Raw genomic sequence first — 24,312 nt, forward strand, 5'->3', positions numbered from 1 at the left:
TAAAATAATAAGTAAGCAGTAACCAAACGCTACATCATAGTTTATCAAGTCTGATTATACCAAAGTCTATGGACACAAGCATTGCCACTATGAACATTGACCAATCAGAGAGCAGTGTTTTATTGTACGTACTTTAAAGATGCGTATATTTAAAGAGTTTCTGTGATTGGTCGAACCATATAAAATCTTACGAATAGATATCCGTTAGTTTATAAATTTACCGTATGACGTCGGAAATTGATAAGTTTACGAAAATGTGGACGTAAAATATTACAATTTATCTCCCGTTTAGAATCCTACGAAAGTTTATAAACTTCCTAGTAAATTGATAAACTTACGAATTTTGTTATTTTTCGGTGACATAGTTATATAAAAAAATCTAAAGAAAAGGACATGGCTAAACCAAAGTATGGACGTCGTAACCCGTACAAATAAATATTGTATAAATATGGTACCCAGCAATAAATAAAGCCGCATAATTAAAAATTGATATTTTGTAATTAAGAAGGTCCAGAAACTTGGCATATCTGCGCAATCCTGAAAATAAAGTAGCGTTCCTACGTCAAACAACGTTACAAAAACTTCAAACTATAACATTGCTGTGAACTTTTACCAAGGCGTTTTGATGTACCTGAGCAGAAAGTTATTTATATATGAGGTAGATAGGTAAACAATTCTGCTTATACTAGATAATGAACACAAAGTAACCAAGGACAGACACAAAATATATAGTAAGATTGTGCAATCTTATACAAAATATATATTTTGTGTGGATCAAAACATTTACAATTATTTGGTTTCAGAAAAAAGTCATTATATTACCGTTATTAAAAATTGATGTTCGTTTAATTATATCGATTTGATTTTCGGGGTAACTAATGTCCTAATAATAGCTTGCAGTACCTACTTCCGTGTTGTCATGTCAAACCACAACAGAAAAAAATCAATTATGAAACTTATTTTTTGTTAAGTTTTGTTCACCAAGTTATAAGAATTAGTCAACACAAAATAATTCATAAGTGAATATTTAAATGAAAATACGGGTTAGCGTTAGATTCGTATTCTTGTCAGGTCAGTCAGTCAGTCATTTAGCCATCTCCTTTAAATAGGCTACTTTCCTACTAGTCAAATTCAATACTTTTTTCGAAACGTCAAAAACGATATTTTCTATGAACTTTGTATGAAATAGTGCGTTATGACGTCATAAGTTTTTGACGTCAAATAGCAGACTTATTTCTAGAAATTTAGCTAGAAAAAATCGAAAATTAAATAGTTCATCAAATTTATGAATGAGAGTGTGATTATTTTTTAATATTTTATTGTATTGAAAAGTTGTAATAATTTATTTTTGACCGAGGATAGTACCCAATTCCGCGCGCTACCCGGGGGCATTGACCTCAAGACAGACGATATAAAGCAAATCGGGTGATTATCGCGCCAGAAACAACCAATTTATCAAGACCTCGCTTTGTACCATATTCACACACATTCGACGGCCAGTTTACACTGGTTTAGCAAAGCTTGACAGCTGTCTAGCCGTGGGTATGTAATCACTTATCCTTGTAAACTAGTAAACTGTACCGAATTACTTCGCTTCGTCCATATTCCCGTGGGATCAAAAGTATCCTACGTGCTATTCCACACCATAATCTACTCCTGTTCCAAAGGATGATGCCAGAGTTTCAGAACATCTACAAAATAAAATGTGTTCAACTTGGCTACTGATAAAACTACCATGTTTAATAAAGAATAACTCTGAACGGACTACGATTTGAAACTTGGCGCCATAGTAACTTTTATTCAGCTCAAAATTACCTATCCAATGATGTAACACACATAGCTATTGGAAGGTGGGACCAGGATTTGCATCCTCCTTTCATCCCGATCGCTTCAGCTGTTTCGACGTGATTAAGTAACAAACAAACAAATACATAAACTCACAAACTTTTGCATTAATATTAGCGAGAAGTAAGATTCTGTCGTCGACTCGTCATTGTCACAACAAGGTTTATATTGTTCAGAAGTAACATTTGACTAGTACACCGGAGTATTGTGGACTAACACTAACCAATAACAATAAGCTACACTATTTACAGGTTTACTAGATACGCCTGTGTTACTCACCGACTTACTTCGCCTTTTAAACATTATTCAACGTCACATTTTCACATATTTAACAATGAATTCGCTAAATTAACTGAAGTTGTGTAGAACACCGACATCACAGGCAGGATTTGTAATTATTTTCAACCAAAATATTGTAGTTCTACTTTAATCATGTTTACTTCGAATTTTCAAGGTCGTTCGACTGTTTATCAGAGCAGTGTTGCCAGTATTCAAATATTATAGATTATAAGGAAAATGAAACCACCTCTACAACTTACTAATTCGTTTTAGTGTTACTAACATAAATACTCAATGAACGCAATCGTTGTTATTATCAATTTCTGGCTTGACACAATAGGCTAGTTTCCTACTAATCAAATTCAATACTTTTTTCGAAACGTCAAAAACGATATTTTCTATGAACTTTGTATGAAATACTCTATTATGACGTCATCAGGTTTTTTCGACAAATAGCGAACTTAATTCTAGATAATTAGCTAGATAAAATCCAAAATTAAATAGTTCATCTATGAATGAGAGTGTGATTATTTTTGAATATTTTATTGTATTGTAAAGTTGTAATAATTTATTTTTGACCCAGTCATCATCCCTATTGTAAACACGATCCGAAAGTGTGATGCGGCGAGCGCGGTGCTGTCGCGAGCGGAAGTGACGTTTGTCGTATCTGTCAATTGAATTTGACAGTTCGACAAATGTCAAACCGACGACGTTCATATACAACATTATAATGTACATATTATAATATATTGTAAGGGAACGTCGTCGGTTTGACGTTTGTCGAACTGTCAAATTCAATTGACAGGATAAGACAAGCGACACTTCCGCCCACTTCCGCTCCAGACCGCACCGCGACCGGTGCATGATATCGCTTTTGAATCGTATCTCTTTATTGTTATCCTTTGTAGCCAGAAATTGGTAATATCAAGCATTGTATTTGTGTTAGTAATATTAAAACCATTTAGTAAGTTGTAGAGGTGGTTTCATTCTCCTTACATCAGAAGTGGGATTCCTACCTATTGCATATCCACGTGCAGTCTTTAATTATCAATTTCTGGCTTCTTGATTCGTGGCGTAACTAGTGACGGATTACTGTGTAATTGCGTGTAACAATGGGCAAACGTGATCGTTCACGCAGTGGATCTCACATATCCCGTGGGGATCCGTGTTCGAGGAGTCGACACTCAAAACGGCGTCGGCATCGTAACCGTCTCGCGCGCAGCCCGCGAACTCGGAGTAATTCAGTGCTACGTAACTCCTTTCAAACAATTCTAATGGCTAAACGCGTTAGAGGATAGATCTTCGTTAGGTACGTCGTCTAATATCGAAGTACCACCATCAAATTGTGATTCGACAGAAAAAGTCGTTGAGGCAATTCATTCTTTAAAATATGGCGGAACACGTGATTTTTACGTTTCAAATTTCGACCCGAATATACACAACGTTGATGCCTGGTTTGATGAGGTAGACCGAGCTCAAAATTCTTAATAAGTGGAATGATGTTGAATGTTTGTCACGTATCGGTCACTGTCTTAAAGGCGACGCGAAATCTTGGTTAGACGAGTGGGTTACCTACTACGGATCGGTCCTGGAGTAACTTCCAACGAGATTTTAAATCATTGTGTGCGAGATTGACGTAGCGAACATGTTATACGAGGTCATGAGTACCAATTCTGATAGTTTTGTTACGTATACGTAAGACGATCATTATTACGATTACAAGTTGTGAAAGGGTTAAGTGACGAACTAATTAGCGCGATCGTTATGCGTGGGGTCAATGAACCTAACTTAAAAGCTGCTGCTACAAATAAAAATCTGAAACCGTGTGAGTTAGTTAATTATTTTTCTACTTTTGTAAAACCAGTCGGGAGTAAAAATGAAGGTCGCGTAAATCGAGACTGTTCACTCTAAAGAGGCTGTAAAATTACATTACTTAATACAGACCTGCTCAAAATCCTACACTTAAATGTTTTTCATAATGATGAAATATTATCGCTATCTTTGAAACTGATTTAAATACGAAGGCACATACTGATGCTAGTAGTTATGGTTACGGTACTTAAAATCTTTCATAATTAAAATTGTCACATTGGTGCATATAAAACTATTGGATTGATCCCAAATCACTTTTGGTTAAGGAACCATGTCTTCATGCTTTTGTGAAAAAGTACATGGCATATTGTTTAGCTTGCATGGCTAGTAAGTGGATTCTTTAAGCACCATTACAACCTATTACTTCATGGCAAAAGCCAGAAGTTGCTTTAACACCTAAAGTAAGTTGCTTCATACCAATGTCCTGGGTCCTCTACTGGAATAATAGCTATAAGCATGTTCTTCTTCTGGTTGATGCTTTTTCTAATTGCTGTCTTATTTACCTACTGTACACACAGTATTCTTATGAGCTACAGAAAGCATTTATAAATGCTATCTCCTTGTATTGCACTCTGCATCTTATAGATGCTGATTGTGGTTGCAAGTTAGAATCAGCAAACTTTGTAAAATGGGGTAATGATTTAGGATGCTCCATTCACTACATAACTCTTGAGATGCATCATGCCAATGGTCAAGTGGAGCGGTGTTTGTACTCTTTTCAATATGTTAAGGGTTGAGACCTGTAACAGGAAGAATAAGTGGTTTGAAGAGCTGTGGCATTCGCAAAATGTCACCAAACAGGAAACTACTCAAGCGTCTCCACTCAACTTTTTGATTGGCATTGGAGTGTGACACAGTATGCTGAGCACCTCATGTTTTCCAAAAGGAAGACCTTGCTATTGTCATAACTAGATCCTGGAATGCACGGACCTTATAGGGTCACAAGAATCTTGAAGGATGACTGAAATGAGTTGAAACTTGTTGCTGGGGCTTATGGAAAGGTAACTTTGCTGTGTTGCAGTTCATAGTGCCCTGGAATGGCGAATGGACTCCTTATGGGTGTGCTGCTTTCTTTGCATGTGAGTACTTGCTGAATGGCTAACCATAACTAGTTTTGTTGAATAACTAGGCCTTGTGTTATGTCTAGTCTTGCTTAAAACCTAGACCTTGTGTTGTGTCTAGTTTTGTTGAATTACTAGACTTTATATGTTATGTCTAGTTGTTATGGAGTATATAGTAGTTATGGATAACTAGACTTTGTGTGCCATGTTTAACCTTACTTGAAGTCTAGACCTTGTGTATTATGTCTAGTTGGATAACTAGACTTTGTGTGCCATGTTTAACCTTACTTGAAGTCTAGACCTTGTGTATTATGTCTAGTTGGATAACTAAACTTTGTGTGCCATGTTTAACCTTACTTGAAGTCTAGACCTTGTGTATTATGCCTAGTTGGATAACTAGACTTTGTGTGCCTTGTTTAACCTTGCTTGAAGTCTAGACCTTGTGTTGGGGTTGTCTTGCTCCTCCCCAGTTTTGATACAGTATCGAGACATTTAAAAAAAAAATGAGAAAAATAAAATCATAATTACTACAAATTACATGCATAACTATATAACTTTAAAATCAACATTACAAATAATCAAATTAAATAATAAAGAATTATACAATTAAAATAAATTAAATCAATAATGAAGAAAAAAATAAGCTCATAAGCAATCAAAGATATCATAAAAATAGGTCAGATGTCTTGTTGTATAACTAGCCTTTGTGTATTATGTCTAGTTGGATAACTAGCCCTTGTGTATTATGTCTAGTTGGATAACTAGCCCTTGTGTATTATGTCTAGTTGGATAACTAGCCCTTGTGTGTTATGTCTAGTTGGATAACTAGCCCTTGTGTGTTATGTCTAGTTGGATAACTAGCCCTTATGTGTTATGTCTAGTTGGATAACTAGCCCTTGTGTGTTATGTCTAGTTGGATAACTAGCCCTTATGTATTATGTCTAGTTGGATAACTAGCCCTTATGTGTTATGTCTAGTTGGATAACTAGCCCTTATGTATTATGTCTAGTTGGATAACTAGCCCTTATGTGTTATGTCTAGTTGGATAACTAGCCCTTGTGTGTTATGTCTAGTTGGATAACTAGCCCTTATGTATTATGTCTAGTTGGATAACTAGCCCTTGTGTGTTATGTCTAGTTGGATAACTAGCCCTTGTGTATTATGTCTAGTTGGATAACTAGCCCTTATGTGTTATGTCTAGTTGAATAACTAGCCCTTATGTGTTATGTCTAGTTGGATAACTAGCCCTTATGTGTTATGTCTAGTTGGATAACTAGCCCTTGTGTGTTATGTCTAGTTGGATAACTAGCCCTTGTGTATTATGTCTAGTTGGATGTCTAGACCTTATGTGTTATGTCTTGTTGTATATCTCGCCCTTGTGTATTATGTCTTGTTAAATAACTTGACTTTGTGTGTTATGTCTTGTTGAATAACTTGACCTTGTGTATTATGTCTTGTTAAATAACTTGACTTTGTGTGTTATGCCTTGTTGAATAACTTGATATTGTGTGTTACTTGTTGAATAACTTGACCTTGTGTATTATGCCTTGCTAAATAATTTGACTTTGTGTATTATGCCTTGTTGAATAACTTGACCTTGTGTGTTGTCTTGTTGAATAACTTGACCTTGTGTATTATGTCTTGCCTTGCTTGCGACCTAGACCTTATGTTGCTTTGTATATGACTAATTATTATTGCAATAGATCATTTATTATCTCAACAGGACTGGAAATCTTGATATTTCTTTTCAACAGGACTGGAAATCTTAATATTTCTTTTCAACAGGACTGGAAATCTTAATATTTCTTTTCAACAGGACTGGAAATCTTAATATTCCTTTTCAACAGGACTGGGGACTGGAAATCTTAATATTTCTTTTCAACAGGACTGGAAATCTTAATATTCCTTTTCAACAGGACTGGGGACTGGAAATCTTAATATTTCTTTTCAACAGGACTGGAAATCTTAATATTTCTTTTCAACACTTGCTTGCCACTTAATATAGCTTGGGATGTGTTTTTATTCGTGCAGATCCTTCCGATGACAGAGGTGCTGAGCACTCCAGTCTTCGACGGTGAAGAAGTTGGTGCAACAACGCCTGTCGAGGACGCCAGTGTGTCAGGAGAGGCCGTGTAAGGGAACGTCGTCGGTTTGACGTTTGTCGAACTGTCAAATTCAATTGACAGGACAAGACAAGCAACACTTCCGCCCACTTCCGCTCCAGACCGCACCGCGACCGGTGCATGATATCGCTTTTGAATCGTATCTCTTTATTGTTATCCTTTGTAGCCAGAAATTGGTAATATCAAGCATTGTATTTGTGTTAGTAATATTAAAACCATTTAGTAAGTTGTAGAGGTGGTTTCATTCTCCTTACAATATAATAATTGAATACCTGTGTCCATTATAATTTTCATATATTATTTAAAGTTATCTAAAATTATATTTTTTAAATATTAATTATAAAATACAAAACATATAAAAATATAAAAATAGGAGCCGACCAGTAGCGGGAGCATGGTCCAAGCTACCGGTGGTTAGGGCTCCAGAGACAGAAACCTCCTCAAAATACGTGCCGTTTCGAGGAGCACTGCCTTCTGCATCAGGCCCTTGATCCATCCGCCCAACGCCAGCCTCCTAAGATGGATGTCGAGGCTTTTATATTGGCCGACACGACACATTATAATTATTATTATTGTAATGGAAACAGGTGTTGGAAAATACACTATTAAGACACAATTATGGACCCTGTCGGGCACAGCAAATTATAAAAATTGTGGGAGACAGGAAGGGCATTAAATATTTTTTCTTTTTTTTTATTAAAAAACGTTGCCCCACATTAGGATTTTCTCCTGTATCGTGTGTGCGTTTACAAACATACAAGTTCACATACACATCACACCCAGACCCGAAACAACAATTTGTGGATCACACAAAGAGTTGTTCCGTGCGGGAATCGAACCCGCGACACGTTGCACGGCAGCCAGTTGCCCAGCCACCGCACAAACCGTGCAGTCAGTATGTCTAAAGGGCGCATTCCTTCCACAGGCCCGCATCCGATTTTAGATTGTACATACACACATTCGGGTCTGGACCCGAAAACACAATTTGTGGATCATGCAAAGAGTTGCTCCGTGCGGGGATCGAACCCGCTACACGTTGCACGGCAACCAGTCGCCTAGCCACCGCGCGAACCGTGCATTTATGTATACTTTATTTACATATATCAATTTAATATCGAATTAAAATTAGTGAAATAATTATTTGGTAATTTCAATATTGTATTGTATAGGTACTTATAAGTAATTAATTTTAGTCCATTTCTTTAGTATATCAGAATATTTATTAAGTCGTCTTTATTATATGTTTATTAATAATCATTACACTGTGTTGCTAACAAATAAATTAATATTCGGAAAAAATATATTACAAAACATTTAATTTATATTTTGTATCTAAAAATAATGGTTACAACTTCAGAAGGGAGAATAATAAAACATTTAATACTTGTACAAAAATCTATTTATTTTATTCATTAATTTAGACATTATACATGAAATAACAAATAAAGAAATATGTATAACTCAAGTAAACAGTAAGTACGTAACTATGTAGATTACAATAATATGCTTAAAAATAAAATTATAATAACTAAGTAGTTACTCATAAGATATTTTTGTTCATTACAAAACACGTATTTTCCTTGACTTGACTTCTACCAAGGCTAGAGGGAGCATATCAGACTCTCACTGACTAAAACCGCTCATGAGAGAGCACCACATAGGAGCCTCTAACTGGCACTGCCGTCCATAGGCGTAGCCAGGTTTTAGTATCGGGAGGGGTTTAAGAAAGTAAAACGAACAAAACTTCCTTCATTCATGAGAAAAAACACAATTTATGTAATATGTAATAAACAGATTCATAGGTAATCATAGAGGGACTATTGCCAAACAGGGGATGTACTATGTTAACTAGAAAAAGAACGCTCTGTAATGTCTAGGTACGCATTTTTCGAGAGTGGGGGGGTTGAACCCCCAAACCCCCCCTTGACTACGCCTATGCTGCCGTCATTTCCTAGGCCGGCGCGTCTTGCGTCGTCGCGGCGCATCTCTGCTGCCTGGCGCCCTGGGCACTCGCTTAGACTCCTTCAAAGATGATTCTTCTTTATGTCTTACATGGATCAACCTAAATGGCCCCCTAGCTAGCTCCCATTGGGGTCGTCCATTAATCACGTGAGGTTTTTTCAACGATTTTTTGACCCCCCCTCCCCCTTGATGATATGTGGTGAGGTTTTAGATAAATCCCCACACCCCCAACCAACATCACGTGTATTTTTTTAATACAGAAAATATGAGTGGGTTAAGATTTTGTAGGTAATACAAGGACCAAAAAATATCATCTAAATTGGTATAAGTTTAGAAATGCATAATTATAATTATACTCTTTTATGGGGAAGTGAAAGTGTGTGTGAACCTGGCAGATCATTGTCCAGCAGATCAAAAATAAATGCGAGTTCTTTTCGCATGCAGCTGAGTTCTACAGTTCGTGATAGTTTTTAGCAATAGTTCTGACGTTTTTACCTTAAAAAAAGCCGATTGACGAAATGATCTGCTAACTTCCCGTAGCAGATCATTTGGCAGCAGATTAAAAATAAATGCGAGTTCTTTTCGCATGCAGCTGAGTTCTACAGTTCCTGATAGTTTTTAGCAATAGTTCTGACGTTTTTACCTTGAAAAAAGCCGATTGACGAAATGATCTGCTATGGGAAGTTAGCAGATCATTTCGTCAATTGGCTTTTTTAATACAGATAGGAGAGTTCTCTTACGAATTCAAAACAAAAAAGAAAGTTCTAGCCTTTGACAATTATTTCTAGCGATGAAAAAATATTTTCTTTTACTTGTCTATCATGACGTGCATCACGATTGTAACGGAACTCCATCGCAGAATTCGATTCCAGACGAAAAATACCTTCTTTATCGACGCGAATCATTTTTAAAAGCTAGAACTCTTTAGTTTCTTGTGAATTTGTACCAGAACTCCAACACAGAACTCGATTCTAGTCTAGAACTCACGTTCCAGTGCTGGCAGATCATGATAAACTGTTGAAAAAGTTGAAAAATATTGTTTTCAGCGATTCAAATCATTCTTAAAAACTAGAACTCTTCTGTTTCTTTTGAATTTGTACCAGAACTCCAACACAGAACTCGATTCGAGTCGAGAACTCACGTTCCAGTGCTAGCAGATCATGACAAACTGTTGAAAAAGTGGAAAAATATTGTTTTCAGCGATTCAAATCATTCTTAAAGGCTAGAACTCTTTTGTTTTTTATGAATTTGTACCAGAACTCCAACACAGAACTCGATTCGAGTCAAGAACTCACGTTCCAATGCTAGCAGATCATGATAAACTGTTGAAAAAGTGGAAAAATATTGTTTTCAGAGATTCAAATCATTCTTAAAGGCTAGAACTCTTTTGTTTTTTATGAATTTGTACCAGAACTCCAACACAGAACTCGATTCGAGACAAGAACTCACGTTCCAATGCTAGCAGATCATGATAAACTGTTGAAAAAGTGGAAAAATATTGTTTTCAGAGATTCAAATCATTCCTACAAGCTAGAACTCTTTTGTTTTTTATGAATTTGTACCAGAACTCCAACACAGAACTCGATTCGAGACAAGAACTCACGTTCCAATGCTAGCAGATCATGATAAACTGTTGAAAAAGTTGAAAAATATTGTTTTCAGAGATTCAAATCATTCCTACAAGCTAGAACTCTTTTGATTTTTATGAATTTGTACCAGAACTCCAACACAGAACTCGATTCGAGACAAGAACTCACGTTCCAATGCTAGCAGATCATGATAAACTGTTGAAAAAGTTCAAAAATATTGTTTTCAGAGATCCAAATCATTCCTACAAGCTAGAACTCTTTTGTTTTTTATGAATTTGTACCAGAACTCCAACACAGAACTCGATTCGAGACAAGAACTCACGTTCCAATGCTAGCAGATCATGATAAACTGTTGAAAAAGTGGAAAAATATTGTTTTCAGAGATTCAACTCATTCCTACAAGCTAGAACTCTTTTGTTTTTTATGAATTTGTACCAGAACTCCAACACAGAACTCGATTCGAGACAAGAACTCACGTTCCAATGCTAGCAGATCATGATAAACTGTTGAAAAAGTTCAAAAATATTGTTTTCAGAGATTCAAATCATTCCTACAAGCTAGAACTCTTTTGTTTTTTATGAGTTTGTACCAGAACTCCAACACAGAACTCGATTCGAGACAAGAACTCACGTTCCAATGCTAGCAGATCATGATAAACTGTTGAAAAAGTTCAAAAATATTGTTTTCAGAGATCCAAATCATTCCTACAAGCTAGAACTCTTTTGTTTTTTATGAATTTGTACCAGAACTCCAACACAGAACTCGATTCGAGACAAGAACTCACGTTCCAATGCTAGCAGATCATGATAAACTGTTGAAAAAGTGGAAAAATATTGTTTTCAGAGATTCAAATCATTCTTACAAGCTAGAACTCTTTTGATTTTTATGAATTTGTACCTGAACTCCAACACAGAACTCGATTCGAGTCAAGAACTCACGTTCCAATGCTAGCAGATCATGATAAACTGTTGAAAAAGTTCAAAAATATTGTTTTCAGAGATTCAAATCATTCCTACAAGCTAGAACTCTTTTGTTTTTTATGAGTTTGTACCAGAACTCCAACACAGAACTCGATTCGAGACAAGAACTCACGTTCCAATGCTAGCAGATCATGATAAACTGTTGAAAAAGTTCAAAAATATTGTTTTCAGAGATCCAAATCATTCCTACAAGCTAGAACTCTTTTGTTTTTTATGAATTTGTACCAGAACTCCAACACAGAACTCGATTCGAGACAAGAACTCACGTTCCAATGCTAGCAGATCATGATAAACTGTTGAAAAAGTGGAAAAATATTGTTTTCAGAGATCCAAATCATTCCTACAAGCTAGAACTCTTTTGTTTTTTATGAATTTGTACCAGAACTCCAACACAGAACTCGATTCGAGTCAAGAACTCACGTTCCAATGCTAGCAGATCATGATAAACTGTTGAAAAAGTGGAAAAATATTGTTTTCAGAGATTCAAATCATTCTTAAAGGCTAGAACTCTTTTGTTTTTTATGAATTTGTACCAGAACTCCAACACAGAACTCGATTCGAGACAAGAACTCACGTTCCAATGCTAGCAGATCATGATAAACTGTTGAAAAAGTGGAAAAATATTGTTTTCAGAGATTCAACTCATTCCTACAAGCTAGAACTCTTTTGTTTTTTATGAATTTGTACCAGAACTCCAACACAGAACTCGATTCGAGACAAGAACTCACGTTCCAATGCTAGCAGATCATGATAAACTGTTGAAAAAGTTCAAAAATATTGTTTTCAGAGATTCAAATCATTCCTACAAGCTAGAACTCTTTTGTTTTTTATGAGTTTGTACCAGAACTCCAACACAGAACTCGATTCGAGACAAGAACTCACGTTCCAATGCTAGCAGATCATGATAAACTGTTGAAAAAGTGGAAAAATATTGTTTTCAGAGATCCAAATCATTCCTACAAGCTAGAACTCTTTTGTTTTTTATGAATTTGTACCAGAACTCCAACACAGAACTCGATTCGAGACAAGAACTCACGTTCCAATGCTAGCAGATCATGATAAACTGTTGAAAAAGTGGAAAAATATTGTTTTCAGAGATTCAACTCATTCCTACAAGCTAGAACTCTTTTGTTTTTTATGAATTTGTACCAGAACTCCAACACAGAACTCGATTCGAGACAAGAACTCACGTTCCAATGCTAGCAGATCATGATAAACTGTTGAAAAAGTTCAAAAATATTGTTTTCAGAGATTCAAATCATTCCTACAAGCTAGAACTCTTTTGTTTTTTATGAGTTTGTACCAGAACTCCAACACAGAACTCGATTCGAGACAAGAACTCACGTTCCAATGCTAGCAGATCATGATAAACTGTTGAAAAAGTTCAAAAATATTGTTTTCAGAGATCCAAATCATTCCTACAAGCTAGAACTCTTTTGTTTTTTATGAATTTGTACCAGAACTCCAACACAGAACTCGATTCGAGACAAGAACTCACGTTCCAATGCTAGCAGATCATGATAAACTGTTGAAAAAGTGGAAAAATATTGTTTTCAGAGATTCAACTCATTCCTACAAGCTAGAACTCTTTTGTTTTTTATGAATTTGTACCAGAACTCCAACACAGAACTCGATTCGAGACAAGAACTCACGTTCCAATGCTAGCAGATCATGATAAACTGTTGAAAAAGTTCAAAAATATTGTTTTCAGAGATTCAAATCATTCCTACAAGCTAGAACTCTTTTGTTTTTTATGAGTTTGTACCAGAACTCCAACACAGAACTCGATTCGAGACAAGAACTCACGTTCCAATGCTAGCAGATCATGATAAACTGTTGAAAAAGTTCAAAAATATTGTTTTCAGAGATCCAAATCATTCCTACAGGCTAGAACTCTTTTGTTTTTTATGAATTTGTACCAGAACTCCAACACAGAACTCGATTCGAGACAAGAACTCACGTTCCAATGCTAGCAGATCATGACAAACTGTTGAAAAAGTGGAAAAATATTGTTTTCAGAGATTCAAATCATTCTTAAAGCTAGAACTCTTTTGATTTTTATGAATTTGTACCTGAACTCCAACACAGAACTCGATTCGAGTCAAGAACTCACGTTCCAATGCTAGCAGATCATGATAAACTGTTGAAAAAGTTCAAAAATATTGTTTTCAGAGATTCAAATCATTCCTACAAGCTAGAACTCTTTTGTTTTTTATGAGTTTGTACCAGAACTCCAACACAGAACTCGATTCGAGACAAGAACTCACGTTCCAATGCTAGCAGATCATGATAAACTGTTGAAAAAGTTCAAAAATATTGTTTTCAGAGATCCAAATCATTCCTACAAGCTAGAACTCTTTTGTTTTTTATGAATTTGTACCAGAACTCCAACACAGAACTCGATTCGAGACAAGAACTCACGTTCCAATGCTAGCAGATCATGATAAACTGTTGAAAAAGTGGAAAAATATTGTTTTCAGAGATCCAAATCATTCCTACAAGCTAGAACTCTTTTGTTTTTTATGAATTTGTACCAGAACTCCAACACAGAACTCGATTCGAGTCAAGAACTCACGTTCCAATGCTAGCAGATCATGATAAACTGTTGAAAAAGTGGAAAAATATTGTTTTCAGAGATTCAAATCATTCTTACAAGCTAGAACTCTTTTGATTTTTATGAATTTGTACCAGAACTCCAACACAGAACTCGATTCGAGTCAAGAACTCACGTTCCAATGCTAGCAGATCATGATAAACTGTTGAAAAAGTTCAAAAATATTGTTTTCAGAGATTCAAATCATTCTTAAAGGCTAGAACTCTTTTGTTTTTTATGAATTTGTACCAGAACTCCAACACAGAACTCGATTCGAGACAAGAACTCACGTTCCAATGCTAGCAGATCATGATAAACTGTTGAAAAAGTGGAAAAATATTGTTTTCAGAGATTCAAATCATTCTTACAAACTAGAACTCTTTTGATTTTTATGAATTTGTACCAGAACTCCAACACAGAACTCGATTCGAGACAAGAACTCACGTTCCAATGCTAGCAGATCATGATAAACTGTTGAAAAAGTGGAAAAATATTGTTTTCAGAGATTCAAATCATTCTTAAAGGCTAGAACTCTTTTGTTTTTTATGAATTTGTACCAGAACTCCAACACAGAACTCGATTCGAGTCAAGAACTCACGTTCCAATGCTAGCAGATCATGATAAACTGTTGAAAAAGTGGAAAAATATTGTTTTCAGAGATTCAACTCATTCCTACAAGCTAGAACTCTTTTGTTTTTTATGAATTTGTACCAGAACTCCAACACAGAACTCGATTCGAGACAAGAACTCACGTTCCAATGCTAGCAGATCATGATAAACTGTTGAAAAAGTTCAAAAATATTGTTTTCAGAGATTCAAATCATTCCTACAAGCTAGAACTCTTTTGTTTTTTATGAGTTTGTACCAGAACTCCAACACAGAACTCGATTCGAGACAAGAACTCACGTTCCAATGCTAGCAGATCATGATAAACTGTTGAAAAAGTTCAAAAATATTGTTTTCAGAGATCCAAATCATTCCTACAAGCTAGAACTCTTTTGTTTTTTATGAATTTGTACCAGAACTCCAACACAGAACTCGATTCGAGACAAGAACTCACGTTCCAATGCTAGCAGATCATGATAAACTGTTGAAAAAGTGGAAAAATATTGTTTTCAGAGATTCAACTCATTCCTACAAGCTAGAACTCTTTTGTTTTTTATGAATTTGTACCAGAACTCCAACACAGAACTCGATTCGAGACAAGAACTCACGTTCCAATGCTAGCAGATCATGATAACTGTTGAAAAAGTTCAAAAATATTGTTTTCAGAGATTCAAATCATTCCTACAAGCTAGAACTCTTTTGTTTTTTATGAGTTTGTACCAGAACTCCAACACAGAACTCGATTCGAGACAAGAACTCACGTTCCAATGCTAGCAGATCATGATAAACTGTTGAAAAAGTTCAAAAATATTGTTTTCAGAGATCCAAATCATTCCTACAAGCTAGAACTCTTTTGTTTTTTATGAGTTTGTACCAGAACTCCAACACAGAACTCGATTCGAGACAAGAACTCACGTTCCAATGCTAGCAGATCATGATAAACTGTTGAAAAAGTTCAAAAATATTGTTTTCAGAGATCCAAATCATTCCTACAAGCTAGAACTCTTTTGTTTTTTATGAATTTGTACCAGAACTCCAACACAGAACTCGATTCGAGACAAGAACTCACGTTCCAATGCTAGCAGATCATGATAAACTGTTGAAAAAGTGGAAAAATATTGTTTTCAGAGATCCAAATCATTCCTACAAGCTAGAACTCTTTTGTTTTTTATGAATTTGTACCAGAACTCCAACACAGAACTCGATTCGAGTCAAGAACTCACGTTCCAATGCTAGCAGATCATGATAAACTGTTGAAAAAGTGGAAAAATATTGTTTTCAGAGATTCAAATCATTCTTACAAGCTAGAACTCTTTTGTTTTTTATGAATTTGTACCAGAACTCCAACACAGAACTCGATTCGAGTCAAGAACTCACGTTCCAATGCTAGCAGATCATGATAAACTGTTGAAAAAGTTGAAAAATATTGTTTTCAGAGATTCAAATCATTCTTACAAGCTAGAACTCTTTTGTTTTTTATGAATTTGTACCAGAACTCCAACACAGAACTCGATTCGAGTCAAGAACTCACGTTCCAATGCTAGCAGATCATGATAAACTGTTGAAAAAGTGGAAAAATATTGTTTTCAGAGATTCAAATCATTCTTACAAGCTAGAACTCTTTTGATTTTTATGAATTTGTACCTGAACTCCAACACAGAACTCGATTCGAGTCAAGAACTCACGTTCCAATGCTAGCAGATCATGATAAACTGTTGAAAAAGTTCAAAAATATTGTTTTCAGAGATTCAAATCATTCCTACAAGCTAGAACTCTTTTGTTTTTTATGAGTTTGTACCAGAACTCCAACACAGAACTCGATTCGAGACAAGAACTCACGTTCCAATGCTAGCAGATCATGATAAACTGTTGAAAAAGTTCAAAAATATTGTTTTCAGAGATCCAAATCATTCCTACAAGCTAGAACTCTTTTGTTTTTTATGAATTTGTACCAGAACTCCAACACAGAACTCGATTCGAGACAAGAACTCACGTTCCAATGCTAGCAGATCATGACAAACTGTTGAAAAAGTGGAAAAATATTGTTTTCAGAGATTCAAATCATTCTTACAAGCTAGAACTCTTTTGTTTTTTATGAATTTGTACCAGAACTCCAACACAGAACTCGATTCGAGTCTAGAACTCACGTTTCAATGCTAGCAGATCATGATAAACTGTTGAAAAAGTGGAAAAATATTGTTTTCAGAGATTCAAATCATTCCTACAAGCTAGAACTCTTTTGTTTTTTATGAATTTGTACCAGAACTCCAACACAGAACTCGATTCGAGTCGAGAACTCACGTTCCAATGCTAGCAGATCATGACAAACTGTTGAAAAAGTGGAAAAATATTGTTTTCAGCGATTCAAATCATTCTTAAAGGCTAGAACTCACAATCGAATAATATTTTTCCACTTTTTCAACAGTTTATCATGATCTGCTAGCATTGGAACGTGAGTTCTTGTCTCGAATCGAGTTCTGTGTTGGAGTTCTGGTACAAATTCATAAAAAACAAAAGAGTTCTAGCTTGTAGGAATGATTTGAATCTCTGAAAACAATATTTTTGAACTTTTTCAACAGTTTATCATGATCTGCTAGCATTGGAACGTGAGTTCTTGACTCGAATCGAGTTCTGTGTTGGAGTTCTGGTACAAATTCATAAAAATCAAAAGAGTTCTAGCTTGTAGGAATGATTTGAATCTCTGAAAACAATATTTTTCAACTTTTTCAACAGTTTATCATGATCTGCTAGCATTGGAACGTGAGTTCTTGACTCGAATCGAGTTCTGTGTTGGAGTTCTGGTACAAATTCATAAAAATCAAAAGAGTTCTAGCTTGTAAGAATGATTTGAATCTCTGAAAACAATATTTTTCCACTTTTTCAACAGTTTATCATGATCTGCTAGCATTGGAACGTGAGTTCTTGACTCGAATCGAGTTCTGTGTTGGAGTTCTGGTACAAATTCATAAAAAACAAAAGAGTTCTAGCCTTTAAGAATGATTTGAATCTCTGAAAACAATATTTTTCAACTTTTTCAACAGTTTATCATGATCTGCTAGCATTGGAACGTGAGTTCTTGTCTCGAATCGAGTTCTGTGTTGGAGTTCTGGTACAAATTCATAAAAAACAAAAGAGTTCTAGCCTTTAAGAATGATTTGAATCTCTGAAAACAATATTTTTGAACTTTTTCAACAGTTTATCATGATCTGCTAGCATTGGAACGTGAGTTCTAGACTCGAATCGAGTTCTGTGTTGGAGTTCTGGTTCAAATTCATAAAAAACAAAAGAGTTCTAGCCTTTAAGAATGATTTGAATCTCTGAAAACAATATTTTTGAACTTTTTCAACAGTTTATCATGATCTGCTAGCATTGGAACGTGAGTTCTAGACTCGAATCGAGTTCTGTGTTGGAGTTCTGGTACAAATTCACAAGAAACTAAAGAGTTCTAGCTTTTAAAAATGATTCGCGTCGATATTCGTCTGGAATCGAATTCTGCGATGGAGTTCCGTTACAATCGTTATGCACATCATATTAGACGAGTTGAACAGTCGGAAAATATTTTTTCATCGCTAGAAATAATTGTCAAAGGCTAGAACTTTTTTTTTGTTTTGAATTCGTAAGAGAACTCTCCTATCTGTATTAAAAAAGCCGATTGACGAAATGATCTGCTAACTTCCCATAGCAGATCATTTCGTCAATCGGCTTTTTCAAGGTAAAAACGTCAGAACTATTGCTAAAAACTATCAGGAACTGTAGAACTCAGCTGCATGCGAAAAGAACTCGCATTTATTTTTAATCTGCTGCCAAATGATCTGCTACGGGAAGTTAGCAGATCATTTCGTCAATCGGCTTTTTTTAAGGTAAAAACGTCAGAACTATTGCTAAAAACTATCACGAACTGTAGAACTCAGCTGCATGCGAAAAGAACTCGCATTTATTTTTGATCTGCTGGACAATGATCTGCCAGGTTCACACACATGAAGTGAAAACTCTTATACTTACTCCCCGTTTTAAGGTTTAAAAAAACCGCGTTCAGTCAAAAAATAAATCCACGTGATATAAAGCCCCCCGTCCCCTTCGTGATGTTTCGTGATATTTGTCGAACTCCCTTAATAGAGCCTCACGTGATAATAGACTGGGGTAGACATATGGTGACGTCAAATCTGAAAACATATGTATACAGAACAGTTGTAGATGGCTTATGATTTCAACAAAGTTTACTAGATCATCCTCCATGGCACTATTGAAAGTTAAATACAATTTCTCCCAGAAATCATCTGACAAGTCATCGTCATTGCTGCACTGTATCAATAACAAACCATAAATTGTATCACCATACTCATATACTGTTGCTTTCAACACATTGTCTGTTTTTAATTTGTAGCTAAAAATTTGACAAACGTTCCTGTCACATTTTACAAATAAGACGTTTAAAATGAAATCCCAAATCTTTCTTTGGCTTTCCGTCCCTGTGGCCGATTTCAATAATTGACAAATATATTCGACTGCGAAATATTCGGTGAACGTCCTATGTATAAATGTGGGTATACCGTTAATGATGCTCTGAACCAGTCCAGTCTTTTCCGTGCCAATTTTAATATTTTCTATAGTTTTTCTTAGTTTAGATAATTCCTTTTCGTCAAATATTTTGCTAAGGTCCTGATTAAAGACAGCATACGCGCCCAATTTGTAATGTTTCACGAAGAAGTCCTCACGAATTTTCTCGTAAATCGTCAAATTGTCGGGATTGTGCAAATCGATTTTGTTTTTCTCTTGAAATCTTATAGTTTTGAGGTTAGTTTCAATAAATTTGTCGTAGAATGTGAAAGCGTTTATGTCTAAGTTCCATCTGTTTGGTGTTATCCTTTCATCATTTACTTGGTTTTGGAAATAATTGGCGCATAGGTAAAGGTGTAACGGGGTATCGAAGCGATCCACAATTCGGAAAGAATGTGTGCAGCCGTGGAAAAACAGGGTAAACGTTAGCTTCACATCGTCAGGGCAGATGTTGAGCTCCTTCCTCAGATAGCGTAAAAAATTGAAACAAACGTACAGAAATAAATATTGATAATCTTCCTGTATCGGGGCTAATAATTTTCGCTTAACCTCATTATAGAAATATAGAGACATAAACTCCATGAAGCTACACAAGTTATTGCACTGACGTTTGTTCAAAGTCCTCAATATAATTGTTGATTGCCAATATTTCCACAAATATCCTTCATTTTCGGCAGCGTTGAATCCTATGACTACATACGGTAGACCAAACTCTTGTTCCAATCTTGACATCACCTTCTCGTAAAACCTACTCGTGATCCACATTACATGTCTATTTGTGTAATTCCGCACAACTTTTAATAAGGACATTACCACTTCTGTATAGAGCGGACATATCTCATCGAAACCATCGAATAAAAAGATAAGTTCCTTCCTATTGAAGTAGTCTAGGAACATTTTTATTTCAAACACTGTCCAGGGATTGTCTATACGACACGATTTTAGTTGTACTTCACCTTCCGATTCCTCTAAATCGAACTCCAAGTCGCTCTTTCCATTCCCTCCGACAATAATTGGACACAAAAACTTCAAAGTTTCTAAAATATCAATTCTCACTTTGTTTTCTTGCCATTTATTGAATTTTTCACAATGATCCAGCAAGTTGACTCTCGCTATCCAAGTTGCTGGGTTTGACTCTTTAGTTTTAATAGACAAGTGGGTCAATAAAGTTGATTTTCCCATGCCTGGCTTGGCAGTCAACAGGACTACCTTCGACAAATCATTTAGATCGGAAAGTACAATTGGTATAGAACTCTCTGTAATCTTACGCACTCTTCTGTCCACGTAAAGATGTTTAACTTTCTCATAATTTACATTTGTAACCGAGTTACTAAAACATCTTGTTTCGTTATTAATAAAGTCGTTTAAAACAACTCCTTCGACGGTTTGCATCGATTCCTCGTCAACGATTGTGTCTAATGTCACTTCGACATCTTGAAAATTTACTTTTGCTTGTAAAACAGTTTTCTGTGACTTCTCACTCATGTCTGCAAGACTACATCTGTCGTCTTTTATTTCTTTTATATCTTTAAAATATATCTGGACCGTGTCTAGCACAGCTGTATTTGTGACGATAATTATCCGTTTTTCATTCAAAATATTTGAAATATTTTCTAATTTTTTATTTGAGCTTCTTTGTATGTTGTCGCACGCTAGTATTATAATTTTGTTTTGTTCTATTTTTGTTAGTTCTGCAACAAGTGTAGAGTAGTCTTTCGTTTGAAGTAGATCTTGTAAATCCATGACAGTGTGTTTGAATTTGTTCAAAGACTGCATCAGTTTTACTACTGTCAAAGGAATATTTTCCGTTACGAAAATGACGTTTGTTGATTTCTCTGTTAGATTCAATGATTTCACCGCGTGCTCATTGAAAGTTATATCAAAAATGTTCCCCATTTTCATCGCGTACATTTTACTAAACACTGACAAAAGGGGTTTGTCGACGATCAACTTCAAGGCGTCTTCGTAATGCGAACTCTTTTTCGTGAGATACTCGGCCTCCTTCAACATCCACCATTGTTGTATTTGATCGTGGTATTGTAAGAAAATGGCGTCGGCTGTCACTTTGATACTGTCGACGTTTAAACATTGGTGATCTTCAATTTCGTCTTTTAAACGTTTCTCGACGCCTCTCTCGTCAGCTTGGTTTGTGTAAAACAGAAGTCTGTTCAAGAAATCTTTCGCCACCTTTTCATCGTCTCCACTTCTTTTGAACGAGAGCTTCGGGAATCTTTCGACGATTACGTTGAATTTATATTCATGTAAATTGGGAGTCTTCCTCTTCAGTTTTGTGAACAGCCTTTTGGAAGTGTCTTCTAGCGATTCCCAATTGTCGGTGAATTTAAAGAGGTGCGTATCTTCGTCTAGAACCAAAATATTCCCGACGATGCCTGCGATGCCTCCAGTGAGCTTTAGAAAACCTTCTCCCAGAGACTTTTCAATAGTAACAACTTTATCGTCACTTGATTTACTCATAAGTTCACACAGTTTCATTTTCAAATGATCTAATCTTTTTTCTGCTTTACTTTTCTTAAGTTTGATGTCTTTGTTTCCGAAAGCGGTTGAGACTTTAAACTCTCGGTTCATTAATAGTTTCTTTGCAGCCTCGTCTACTACCGATTGAGGCTGTTCCAACGACCCTTCAAGTTCATTTTCATGTAAATTCCTTCCTCTCAGCACTTCCGCATATAAATGTCGTTTAAATAACACGAGCGGATCTTCTTCTGACTCAAAGAAGTCTTGTTGGAATGTCGCCAGTCTGTACGCATCGTCGTCTTCACCCATAATCTCAGAAATGTCCAATACTTTATGTGTGAGAGCCACGTGGTATCGTCGTAGGATATTATCTGTCGTTGGCATCACAGAATCAGTGTTTTTATTCAGAAACGTACCAATAGTTGTAGCGAGAGCTGAAATATCATCTTCTATTAAATCTATCTTCTCAAAAGAAAGCACTGGAAACGTTTCAACATCTACATTAAATTTAAAATCTTGTAAATTTGGTATTGCGGATTGTAGTTCGGAAAACAGCTGTTTCGCAATGTCACCTAGTGTGTCGGTATTGTCTGAGAATTTCATGTATTCACTATTTCGGTCTGCTATTAAAATATTCCCCACAATACTAGCTAAATCGATGTTGATTTTCGAAAATTCTTTTTCCACATTTTTGTCTATCGTGACTATATTTCCCGGTGTGGATTGCAATAACATTTCCACCATTTTGTTTTTGACTTTCACAAGTATGCTGTCTGCTGTGAAATCGTCATTAGTATCTTCACTCCCTCTCACGGTGAGATCTTTGTTGCCGAATGGCACTGGAACTTTAATTTCCTTTGGTCCCAGTATCTCTTCCGCGGCTATGGAAATGGCCTCATGTACATTCGCCCGGAGGACTTTTACCTTTTCCAATCTATGTCTTAAATCTTCACCCACAGATTTGTTGACAAATTCCAGTTTTCCATTATCTTTGTTTAGTGTCACAACGCTGTGTATAAGTTTTGCCAATATTTGAACATCTAAAGGTTCCTCAAGTAGCTTTGCTAGCAGTTCATTCCTAGTGACATCATCAAGTGCTCTTTTCTTTAGAATTTCTTTGTAAAGCGTGTCTCTGAATAATTTCATAAATTCATCATCGCTTGTGTAAAACTCACTACGAAAACGAGCGATTCTGTGTTCACTGTCTTCGTTTTTATTCCGAATCTCGCTTATAAGGAAGAACTTTTTCGCCAGAATCACGTGGTAAATGAGTATCAGATCGTTGTTCATTGACAACACAGTATTGTCGTCTTTATTTACAAATTCTGCAAATACAGTAGCCAGCTCGACTAGCTGTTCCTTCATGACTATGTCACATAGGAATTCCACATGTGTTTCTTTGTGATTCGGCTGGACGGCATCGTTCCCTGTAGCTATTAAACTGTTGAGTTTATGAGCCACTTCTGTGTCAAATCGTACATTATCGCGATCATCTTTAGCTGTTGTATACATAATGAAATAAGAGTCAATGTCTTGAAATTTTCCCTTAAAGAAGACGTCTTTGGTGTCTTGTTTGAAGGAACGTTTGATGGTGAGGTAGCTATCAAACCATTTAGATAAGTCGTTTGCGCTGTTTAGCGTCAAAACAGTTTTGTCTGCTTCTCTGTGTTTCGCTTGAATGAAAATGGCGATTTGTTTATTATTTTTCCCAATTTTCGCTTTAGCTCTGAAGCATATATCGTCAAATGTGCCTATGTCTGCCATGTTGGTCGCTAGATAACAATCTTTGAGGCTGTTGTCGAACTTTGCTCTGAAGTTAATCAGGCTGATTAATTTTGTTTCGTAAAGCTGGCCTTTAATGCCGGACGTTCCTTCTCGTTTCCTATACATTTTGGCAGTGTTGCTGTGCTTCTAACCAATACCTGGTTTTGTGTCATCAAGTGCCGTTGAAGATAAAGGAACAGTCAGACTCTACTACTGACAACTGTGTCTCACAAGTGTGTTAGAGGTTGCTGGTATTTAATTCAGTATAACAACTTATTTCGGACCCGATATACCTTTTTTAGAGGAAGAAAATCATCCAATGACTTCTCCAGCCTTGGGTGAGGCGAGAGAGAGTGTCAGACTCTTACAGACAACCACCTCGTCGCTATACCTGTTCAGCAGAGCTCGTGTTGAGGGTGATGGTGACCATGGTCCAATACTACCTGTCCTGGTGAACGTTGCATAAGTAGCGTCAGATTCAGCGACAGTTGCCACAAATATTGTGTGAAGGAATTAATATTGTTTCATTCTCGCGATGTCCAGTCCGTTGGAGTTCTGTAAACAAAGGTATTGTAGTGGGACCAGCCATATTTAATGTCAAACTTA

The 24,312-nt window shown here is 36.0% G+C and overlaps 2 protein-coding genes and 1 long non-coding RNA gene across 4 annotated transcripts in view; 1 reads left to right on the forward strand and 2 right to left on the reverse strand.

The window, feature by feature from the left end:
* LOC126912228 (uncharacterized) overlaps positions 1–23,895 on the reverse strand; it is a 37,469-nt gene extending 13,574 nt beyond the window's left edge. The window contains exon 1 of the mRNA XM_050703364.1: positions 22,515–23,895. Within this exon, the coding sequence (XP_050559321.1) occupies positions 22,515–23,832 (1,318 nt within the window). The 5' untranslated portion in view covers positions 23,833–23,895. The remainder of the gene's footprint in view (positions 1–22,514) is intronic.
* LOC118278841 (uncharacterized) overlaps positions 1–24,312 on the reverse strand; it is a 35,403-nt gene that overhangs the window by 6,597 nt on the left and 4,494 nt on the right. For both annotated transcript variants that reach the window (XM_050703440.1, XM_035598229.2), the window contains exon 2: positions 24,000–24,261. The gene's annotated coding sequence lies outside the window, so the exon portion shown is untranslated. The remainder of the gene's footprint in view (positions 1–23,999; positions 24,262–24,312) is intronic.
* On the forward strand, positions 2,867–7,412 carry LOC118280440 (uncharacterized). Its single transcript, XR_004784113.2, has 2 exons — positions 2,867–5,075; positions 7,089–7,412. It is a non-coding gene; the product is annotated as an uncharacterized LOC118280440 (long non-coding RNA).

This window comes from Spodoptera frugiperda, chromosome 24 (assembly GCF_023101765.2).
Source record: "Spodoptera frugiperda isolate SF20-4 chromosome 24, AGI-APGP_CSIRO_Sfru_2.0, whole genome shotgun sequence".
Lineage (NCBI taxonomy): Eukaryota > Metazoa > Arthropoda > Insecta > Lepidoptera > Noctuidae > Spodoptera > Spodoptera frugiperda.